The following is an 11,095-nucleotide window of genomic DNA, read 5'->3' on the forward strand; positions in this document are numbered from 1 at the left end:
GTCTTTTTTGTTCCGGCAGCTACTGATGGGCCTGGGCTACTGTAAATAGCTAAATGTATGAAACTTCCCCCCTTGAGTCTGAGTTTAAGGATCATACCACAAGAGTGTTTCGAAAGGATAGCTGAGTCTTAGGAAACACCTTGGTCTTCTTCACCAATGAAACCAACAGTCGATTACAGATAAATTCTTGGCTTGGCATGAAAAGTTTGTGGCATGGGAGCTGAGCATTTATGAGTTTAGCATGAGAGAGAGAAAAAGTTGCAATTTTCAGAAGAGAAGATGAGAGGAGATGGAGGAATATGGCTCAAAATTGCAGGGGTTTCAGGGATGAAAGATGATGATTGCTCTATGAATGTGTGTTTATGGAAAGAGAGGAAGAAGATGGAAGCGTGGGTGGCTTTAGCATATTTCCAGCAACTTGATGAAAGCTTCATCAGGCTCCCGGGTGATTTGACAGAAGAGAAAATGGGATGCAATGCAAGAACAAGGCTTGAAATCGAAGAGTTCGAGAGATGAGAGATGATGCTTTCTCTCTCTGGATGTAGGTTTTGAGAGAGAGAAAGGAGGAAGATGGAAGAACAAGGTATGAAATTGAAGGAAAAACAAAGCATGAAATTGAAAGGTTCCATAGGGGATGCTTGCCTTCGATGAATTATCATGGTTGCTGGGAGGCTTGTAGCAACCAAGGTGAGTTGCTTTGCTGGATAGGAAGTGGCTCGTTTTATAGGCGCTGGAAACCTTAATTTTGTCAAGCCTCCCTCCTCCTTTTCTTCACTTTCTTCCATTTAATCTTGTTTGGTGAAATTTCCCTAGCATGAACCCATAGGCAAGCAGCTTTTTGGGGTTCTAAGGTCCTCAAGTAGCTGGACTCCTCCATATGGGTGAGGCGCCACCCACTTTTGTTTCTTGTTTTCTCACCAAAGCTTGAAGAGGAAAAAATGGGTAAGGTTGCTAGTCAAAAAAGGTGATCAGCACATGGGTTTGCTTGGTTTTGATGGTTTGGCTTCGATTTGGTTTTAATAGAGATGCTAGATATTTTCCACGATGCTGGGCTGGGCTATTGGTATTATGTTTCCAGCGGCCTGTGAGTTTGCTCAAGCTGCTGGAAACAGCCTATTTGATCAAGGTGCTGGATATTTTGGCTGATGTGGGATTTCTCTAAGTGTTTGCAAGCCATTAGATATTTTCCTAAGCTATTGGGTTACTCCTTCTCTCTCAGACTTACCCATATGTTTGGGCCCAAGAAATGGGCTCGAGTTTTAGTGTTCCCAAGAGGCCCAAAACTTCAACTTCTTGGCCCATTAAGAGGCCTCGTGAATGCTCATAACCATCCATACCACAACCAGCTCAGCAAGCCCAAGACATTCGCGTGGCTTGGGCCCACTTAAGCTTGTAGTGTGGCATGTTGCTTAAATAAGAATTTTCCGCTTGGTGTTGTACTGGCCGAAAATATATTTGGGCCCAACCTTGAATTTTTTGGGCCTCAACAATTGTAATTTCACTTAAGATGAACACCACGTCTTAAGGGTTGCATGGTTTTTTTTAAAGGGTTTTCACAAAACTTAATGAGTCTTTCATGTTCAGATTTGATCTGAACGTCTAGACAGGTTGCATGTTGGATATACGTTCTAAGTAGAATTCAAATTAGGAAAACCTAACCTTCAAAGTGGCATGTGCGAATCATATGTAATTGGTAAAAATTCATAGGATTGCTAGGTGATGGTGAAACCCTAGTGCTTTTATAAATTGTTATTTAAAACTCTTTCCTTCAATCGTAATTGTTTTTGTTTAAAATTTGTTTTTAGTATAAAACAATTTCATAATCATCTTTCTCAATTTTTAATTTTAGGTAGTTAATTGGAAATTATTTTTACATAAATTGCTAAATAGTCCTTGAGGAGAACGACCTTGCATGAGAATCTATACTATAATAGTCTTGTATTCTTGCAAGTATTTTATGTAATTTTAACCTTATTTGCGTGGATGGTAAAAATCGTATCAGGCACAGTTCAATCCCGCCGATTATTTGGCTATGCCAGCGATGACCATGAGTGTCGAGAATTCATCCCTTCTTCTTCAAGGGCCATATACGTATGTCGGTTATGTCCTGCAGATTTTTTAATCTATTTAAATATGTTTTTTTATTAATCGAATTTAAAAAAATGTAATGGCTAAATTGATGATGTGCTTGTGTCATATTAGCAAGTTAAAGATTTTATTGATGGAATTAATAGAATGGGGCAAAGTGAGACCTTGAATAAAAATACATGGTGTAAAGGTGCAAAATAAGACAGTCTAAAATACATGGAGTAAATTGAGATTTTAGCAACAACACTGGAGGCAAAAGGTTAGAATTATGCCTAAAATAAAGCATATAAATTTCAAACAGACCAAGGAGGACAGCTAAAGATTACAGCGATGAGAGGGCTTAATAACCAGAAAAAACGGCCGAGCTGACCAAACCGAAGAGTGGCTGCACCTGTAGTGTTCTTTTTGGTCGTTTGGGTGTACATTGGCTCCAACGTACCCGTGCCAACCCTAGACAAATCTAATAAAAGAATAAGGAATTCTTATGTGTTACGATCACATTATCACATTGTGGTATCAATCCACTTATATTATAACATATATATAATTTCATGATATATTAATATTATTTATTAATATTATAATAGTTAAATTAATAACATTATGTCACAGTGTGAATGTCACATTTTTCAAAAGAATGTACAATATAAACTTGTCAAACTTGAGCCTTTAAAAATTAAAACTTTTATGTGGATAAACAACTCCAAGGGGATACATAAACATCATAAATAAATAAAAATATGATATGTCTCCAAGAATAGCCAGGACAACAACACGGATTTGCCAAATCAAACAAAGCATATTTGGTTAAACCAAAGACTGTAACAATAAAAACATAAATCTAGAACTCTAAATGAAGAGGATGATGATGACATTTTTACATTATTCAGCACGTCTCCTCATGTAGGACAATCATATAGTTGGCTACAAATACAATCAATTTCAATTCGTTTGATTTTATTAATTTTTAAGGGTTGCACAATGGGGTTATTGATATTTTAATTCTTTTTTCAGGGGTTATTGATCTTTAATTCTTCTTTCATGAAATCGGATAAGATTAATGAATTATATTTTGATGCAAAGACCGACCCTTTTGCTTTTGCTTGGAAAGAAATAGAAGCAACTCACTGCCATGTCTTTTTCAACAAGACAAAGTGTGGTGTGACATCAAAGGCCACAAGGGGAAAAAGGGCAATTGGCCACCCCTACCCACTAACCTTGTTCATCATTGTGTTTTGCTTCACGCCAAGAGACCCTTTTTCAAATTTTAAAATCCCTTTTGCTTGTGGTTATTGCTTAATCAAACATATGACTTCACTAATTTTTTTCATTAATTACTCTTCAATTTTAATTTATTTTCTTTGACTTTGCCTGAATAATCTAACTTAAGATTTAATCCATGCTTGTTTTAATTTGATTCAACACTACAAGCAAACGTTTCAAAAGCAGGAGGCGCTTTACATAAGAGTCGACTTCTGTGAAGAGTTGGAAAAAAAAATATAGATTAACAATTGGTACCTCCATCCACTAACCTATTTTGATTGCACAAAAATATATGACAGAAATCGGCATAGGTTGGAAACAATTCAAGCAAAACCACAAAAAGAAACTCAATCTTCATCTAACAACAACAATTAATTTGTAATGTGAAAATCCTATGTACAAAATCAACAACATGATCCCAAAACTCTATCTTTATATAATTTTCCCTTCTAAAAAAGAGGAACCAATTCAAAAGTTAAAAACCAACCCCGATTCGTACATGGAGTCAAAAAAAAAAAAAAAAAAAAAACTATAATTAGCACTAATGGATATTTAACTAGTCAATTAAACACACCTGACAACATAATTACTTAGCCATGATTGATCAAGAGTAAACATTTTCTTCATTATCATCCTCTTCGACTTCATCAAAAAATGGATCGTTGAGAAGTTCAGTGGCAGAAGGCCTAGCCCTAGGTTGGGCGAGGCACTTCTCAACAAATGCCTTCACCTCTGGGTCCTCGACCTTGTTCAAGGATTGGGGTCTTACCCCAGAGGTTACCTTTTTGTATATTTTGACAACATTGTCACATTCACTGTAGGGAATTTCCAAGGTCACCATCTCTAGCACACACATCCCAAATGAGTATATGTCCACCATTTCAGTGTAGTCCTCTTCATATAGCTCTGGTGCCATAAATTCTGGAGTCCCTAACACTGAATGCGCTGAATGGTTCTTCCCCACAATTGCAGCCAATCCCAAATCACCAATCTTCACCTATTGAACCATAAATTAAAAAAAAATATTAACAAAACTGAATATTTAAAATATAAAAAAAAACCCAAAAATGGTAAAAATGAAATAAAATTGAAGAAGTCAATTATCAGTACCTGGCCAATATTCCCGTTGATAAAGACATTGCTGCAATTGAGATCTCTGTGGATAACACAAGGCTCATGAGTATGCAAATACTCAAGCCCTTTCAAGATCTGCTTGGACCACTTCTTCAAGGCTATCAATGAAACATGCTTATGCTTCTTCCTATAGTCCCTCAGATTCCCATTTGTACAAACTTCTGTCATGAAATTGAGGGTGTTATTCTCTGCGTCCCGCCACACATTATACAAGGTGATGATGTTCTTGTCTGCCAGGGATCTCAGCAACCCAACCTCGGCGTAGAGCCGTTCGATCATGGCAGGGTCATTGGTGAAGTTACGTAGCTTGACTTGGTTCCATGCCACCTCTATGCCCTCTTCTTGATCAAACGCCCGGTACACCTTCTTCACTGCACCGCACCCTAGGAGCTCGTTGTACCGCCCGTATCGCCCCGAGGGGTCGATTTCGACGAACTGTTCTTTGTCAGATTGCTCTTGGTTTTCACTCGGCATCTGCAAGAAATAAATATTAGTCCCAGAAGAAGAAGATGAAAATATAAAAAAAAGTTTGGAAAGGCCTCAAAAACCAATGAAAATACTTATTTTGGAAACTCAATTATAAATACAAATTAACAAAGAAAATATATACAATCTCGGATCACCCCAGAAAATAAAAGTCAAAGATTAGAGCTTCAAGCATATATTTCAGCACATAAGAAATAGTTGAGAGGAAAGAGAAAGGTGGTTTACCTTGTAGGCTAGAAGAAGCAAATATTTTTCTGCAAAAAAAGAAAACGTAAGGGAACAAAAAAACAAGTAAGCACAAAACAACGAAAGCAAAGTGATGAAAAGAAATAGGGTTGAAGAGAGGTGTGTGTATATATAGGAGGCGAGCCGCGGTTAAAAGTGAATGAAGGAGTAGGTAGGTATGTATAGGGGGGTTAATCCTGATTAATTGAGATAATAAACAAGATTGAGCCGTTTAAGGATAATTAGGTAATTGTTGATTAGCTTGGATTCGGAAAGATAAGCCTCCTCCACATAGATATAGATCGAAGTGAAGTGATAGTAAATTTCTAAAATGAAAGTTACTCCAATTGGTTATGGAATATAGATCTTATCATTATTAACTCAGAATTGGTTTCCATTTTGTTTTTGTATTTTGTATTCAATCCGAAGTCAAATTTGATACATCAGGGTTTGAGGATCTGATAATCTTCCACATAAGTCGACATTGACGGTCTGGATGTTTCTAGCAGTAAATCAAATCACATGTGCTTAATTTAATTGTCACGCTCACGAGGTGGAAATTAAAGACCAAAAAGAAAAAGAAAAAGATGATAGAAAGTTAAGAAAATAACTCACAAGCTTTGTTAATAATGTTAAAAATCCCGTTGAATTCTTCATTTTATTAATAAAGTTTTCCTTATACCGTCGAGATTCTCTCAAAATAACCCACAATAGCTTTTACGAACAATTTAGACTTAGAAAGAATGGTGTATCACCCTCGGGGACGGACCTGCAGTGTGTACAAACTGGGCTATAGCCCAGTCAAGTGTTTTTCTTTTGTTATTGTTAGTATAAAACACATCAGTCCTGATCTTTTGGACCCTTATAGTCCAAGAGATTTATGGTCACTCACCGTTGGATGTAAATTCAACGGTTGACTTGAATCGGGTAATAATCATTTATGCCATATTGCATTTATATATATCATTTTGAACCATTGGATTAATATCCAACGGTGGGTGACCACAATCTCTTTTTCTCCTGTGGTCCAAGAGATCGGGACTGTAAAACACATATACTAAATAAGATGCAATATGAGTTGTGAGTTGTCAACTAATGTTAATTTTAAACATCAGTCCCGATCTCTTGGACCACAGGAGTCCAAGAGATTGTGGTCACCCACCGTTGGATATTAATCCAATGGTTCAAAATGATATATATAAATGCAATATGACATAAATGATTATTACCCGATTCAAGTCATAAATGAGTGAACCGTTGAATTTACATCCAACGGTGAGTGACCATAAATATCTTGGACTACAGGGGTCCAAGAGATCAGGACTGATAAGATGCAATATGAGTTGTGAGTTGTCAACTAATGTTAATTTTAAGCATACATAATCAATTGTTGATGACATTGTTGGTGTAAAATTGGACTCTTTAAATAAATAAAATAAAAATGATATGTCTTTAAATTAAATTTATATAATATTATGATTAATTCCATAAGTCTCCTTATAAAGTTTAGCCAGACTTAAAATCTAGCTCACCCCATTTTGAAATCCTGGGTCTGTCCCTGATCACCTTCACCATAGTTTTTTACCCAAACAAAAAAAAAATAAAATAAAATAAAATTTACCCTCACCATGTTTTTCTGTGTGAGTGACTGATGCTTTTTGCTGGTACATAGAATAATTTTGCAAAGATTGCATTGAGTTTTATATAGTACTATAGCATGCTTATGTATTTAGAATCGAAGTGACAAAGAAATAAATCTAATTCACATAACATTGTGGACGTTGATTTATAGTATTAATAAATCTTCATATATTTATTAATTCATGTGTCGTAAGTATGTAAATGATGATGTATTCTTTACAATATAGTATTAACACATATACACATGTTATAATATTAATGGATCGATAACACTAAATGACATTGTTATATATCATATTAAAAAATTCATCGTGGAATGCCTCATAAAAATATTCTATATAATTAGATGAAGTCATATTTTTCTATTAATGCTCCGGTTAGGTGGTAGAAGATCATTTTTCTATTAATACGCCCTACCATCCAACCAATCTATATTATCAAACAACAAAAAAAGCATTTAGGGATGTAGAGAAAATCTGCGAGGGGTCAATAGAAATCCCCTTCCTTGTGTGAATGGTTCAAAATCTTCATGTTGTTGACAGTATTCTGATATAATTTTGTGGCTTTATAAAGTGTTCTGCTGATCAAACTTGTTCATTAATAAACAAGTCCGACCAATTTTCTCCTAGTATTATAAAAGCAAATGTTTACGGAAAATTTTAATTAAAATTTTATTTATCTTTATGTGGTGCAGAATCACGTTTAAATCATGTGCGTTGTTAACTCTTTCAAACAAATTAGTACAACGATCATTTGTAATGAGAAATTGACAAAATTGCACATGATTTCACAGTCATATTGCCGGAATCATAGATTTTGACCCAATTGAAATTATGTGGGACTTAGATTCAAACAACTGAATTAAAATTAAGGTAAAACTACCGGATCAAATTAAAGTTTCATTTCCCTATTATGAGGTTATTAGTGGAGATACATCTTGTGTGCTTGATGTTGTCAGTGTGTTTTTATGTATATGGATTAACATTATTATGCTTCTATCTTTGTATTAACCTTTTGAATGTATTTGTACTGGCCCTTCTTTCTTATGATTTTTGTGTCTAATTTATGAATACAATAATTACTTTTCTTTTTTAAAAAAAAAACAAAAAGAATATTACAAAAACAGAACAGAAGAAATTCATGCAGAGATGTGAGATGGGTAGTTTCTTTCCGACGAATTTTCAAAGGTGTTGACTGCATTCTAACAACTAAGCTCTAGGAATCGATTTTCTTTACTTCCACTTCAAGTCGAAACAAAACCTTCTCACTGAGCTAAAACTAATTGAGGTCACGTGGAGCAATATTAGGAAGATTAATCACAAATCTTGGAAACATATATAAACTTTAATTAGTAGCCCTTGTAGGTTTGTGTTTTCTTGTGATATAAATCTTTTGCATATACAGAATTATGAAACACATGAAGAAACATGTGATTGATCCTGCAAGTTGACGGCATCCACTCACTCTACTGCTATGCATGTGAAATCACAACTGGTTCCTTCAATTTTCATTATGTTCAAGCTTGTTTAAGAAATATATAGAAGCTACTCATTTTTTTCTAGCAAATAATGCAGCCCCTGAGAGCTCCACGAGATTGGTAGATTCACAAGGATATGTAGTAGGCAAAGAAAATAATACAAGAAGTTTTTAAGTTTTCATTTTTATTTTTCTTTATCAAAGTAAATTTCATTAAATAAGCCGCAACAAGAAATCTAAAGTACCAGTCTCAAGAGGACAAAAACTAACGTGCACTAGTAAAAAAAACCCCTTGCGCGACCAAATTTTGCGCGACGAAAAACTATTCGTCGCGCAAAGTGACTTTGCGCGACGAAAGTTGAAACTTCGTCGCTCAAAGTCTTGCGCGACCAAATTTTGCCCGACGAAAAATAATTCGTCGCCCAAAGTCACTTCGCGCGACAAACTTTTGCACGACGACAATACATTGTCGCGCAAAGTCTTGCGCCACCAGCCCGACGAAAAATAATTCGTCGCCCAAAGTCACTTCGCGCGACAAACTTTTGCGCGACGACAATACATCGTCGCTCAAAGTCTTGCGCGACCAATTTTGAGCGACGAAAAATAATTTGTCGCTCACGCGAAGTGACTTTGGGCGACGAAAAAATAATTCGTCGCTCAAAGTGACTTTGCGCGACGAAAAGTAAACTTCGTCACGCAAAGTCCTTATAAAAATAAATAAAATAAAAAAATATTTTTTAAAAATTTTTCCATGACGTAATCCAAACATTTTGTCACCTAAACCAATTTATTTTTGTTTTTTTATTTTGTATGCATAACACTTAAGAAATTAAACGGTATATATATTTATTAAGTAACTTTAAATTTATTATTTTAGATCGGATCGGATTTTTATTAGAAAAATATATTCTTGTTGTTCGGATTGGGTTTTTGTTAGAAAATATATATTTTAAATTGACGATCGAATTATTTCATTGTATTCATATCGGGTCAAGGAGTGTAGCAGTAAAAAATCATCAAAATCGGAGTTAAAATAGCCGTTAAATCTTGATTTTTCATTATAACCGTCAAAAAGTTTTATCCCCTTACTTGATCTCTGAATGTTTATTTTTTCCGATTTCTGGCTATATGATCTCGAAGTATAAACAAACAAGTTTGATGGTTGGATCGTTGAAACTAGTTTTTTTGAATGCATATGCCATCAAAACAATATATTCACTAACAATTAAGAGTTTATTTATACTTTCGCTAAATATAACATAAGATTTTGTGGTATCCACTAGTGTAAATATTTTAAATTGAAGATCAAATTCAGTCATTGTGTTCATATAGGGTCAAGGAGTGTAGCTGTAAAAAATCATCAAAATCGGAGTTAAAATAACCATTAAATCTTGATTTTTCATTTATAACCATCTAAAAGTTTTGTCCCGTTACTTGATCAATGAATGTTTATTTTTTCCAATTTTTGGCGTATATGATCTCGAAGTATAAACAAACAAGTTTGACGGTTGGATCGTTGAAACTAGTTTCATAGAATGTGTATGCCATCAAAACAATATATTCACTAACAATTAAGAGTTTATTTATATTTTCGTTAAATATAACATAAGATTTTGTGGTATCCACTAGTGTAAATATTTTAAATTGAAGATCAAATTCAGTCATTGTATTCATTTAGGGTCAAGGAGTGTAGCTGTAAAAAATCATCAAAATCGGAGTTAAAATAACAGTTAAATCATGATTTTTCATTTATAACCGTCGAAGAGTTTTGTCCCGTTACTTGATCTATGAATGTTTATTTTTTCCGATTTTTGGCGTATATGATCTCGAAGTATAAAAAAACAAGTTTGACGGTTGGATCGTTGAAACTAGTTTCATAGAATGCATATGCCATCAAAACAATATATTCACTAACAATTAAGAGTTTATTTATACTTTCGTTAAACATAACATAACATTTTGTGGTATCCACTAGTGCAAATGTTTTAAATTGAAGATCAAATTCAGTCATTGTATTCATATAGGGTCAAGGAGTGTAGCTGTAAAAAAATCATCAAAATCGGAGTTAAAATAACCGCTAAATCGTGATTTTTCATTTATAACTATCGAAAAGTTTTGTCCCGTTACTAGATCTCTGAATGTTTGTTTTTTGTGATTTTTGGGGTATATGATCTTGAAGTATATACAAACAAGTCTTATGGTTAGATCGTTGAAGTGTGTGTGTGTGTGTGTGTGTGTGTGTATATATATTTATTTATTAAGTAGCTTTAAATTTATTTATTTTGTACATATAACACTTAAGAAATTGAATAGTATATACATTTATTAAGTAGCTTTCACCTTAATTATATTTTAAATCATAAAATAAAATATTTTTATTTTTATTATTCATAACAATTATTTTTATAAATATTGTGCTACGAACCAATTTTTCGTCTCTCAAAAGTTTGCGCGACCAACAGTTCGTCGCGCAAAACTCAAAAAATTTGGGCGAGTACCAAAAATGGGACGCGGGTTTTTAAAATTAAAAAAAAAAAAATTTTAGACTTTGTGCGACCAATATTTTTTGTCGCGCAAAAATTTGGGCGGGTACTAAAAATGGGACACGGGAATTTTTTTATATAATTGTTTTAGACTTTGCGCTACCAATATGTATTTTTCCTCGGGCAAAAATTTAAAGATTTTGGCGGGTACCAAAAATGGGATGCGGGAATTTTTTTTTTAAAATAATTTTTTTAGACTTTGCGCGACCAATATTACTATATTCGTCGCGCAAAACTTT

General features: G+C 34.2%; 1 protein-coding gene across 1 annotated transcript; it reads right to left on the reverse strand.

Moving 5' to 3' along the window:
- Window positions 1-3,694: 3,694 nt before the first annotated feature.
- On the reverse strand, window positions 3,695-5,396 carry LOC117625014 (probable serine/threonine-protein kinase WNK11). The gene is made up of 3 exons (XM_034356572.1): window positions 5,197-5,396; window positions 4,462-4,959; window positions 3,695-4,348 (listed from the first exon to the last, which is right to left on the reverse strand). Exons 2-3 carry the CDS (start codon window positions 4,957-4,959, stop codon window positions 3,956-3,958), a joined length of 891 nt encoding a protein of 296 aa, XP_034212463.1. The 5' UTR covers window positions 5,197-5,396; the 3' UTR covers window positions 3,695-3,955.
- Window positions 5,397-11,095: the final 5,699 nt, after the last annotated feature.

This window comes from Prunus dulcis, chromosome 4 (genome assembly GCF_902201215.1).
Source record: "Prunus dulcis chromosome 4, ALMONDv2, whole genome shotgun sequence".
Lineage (NCBI taxonomy): Eukaryota > Viridiplantae > Streptophyta > Magnoliopsida > Rosales > Rosaceae > Prunus > Prunus dulcis.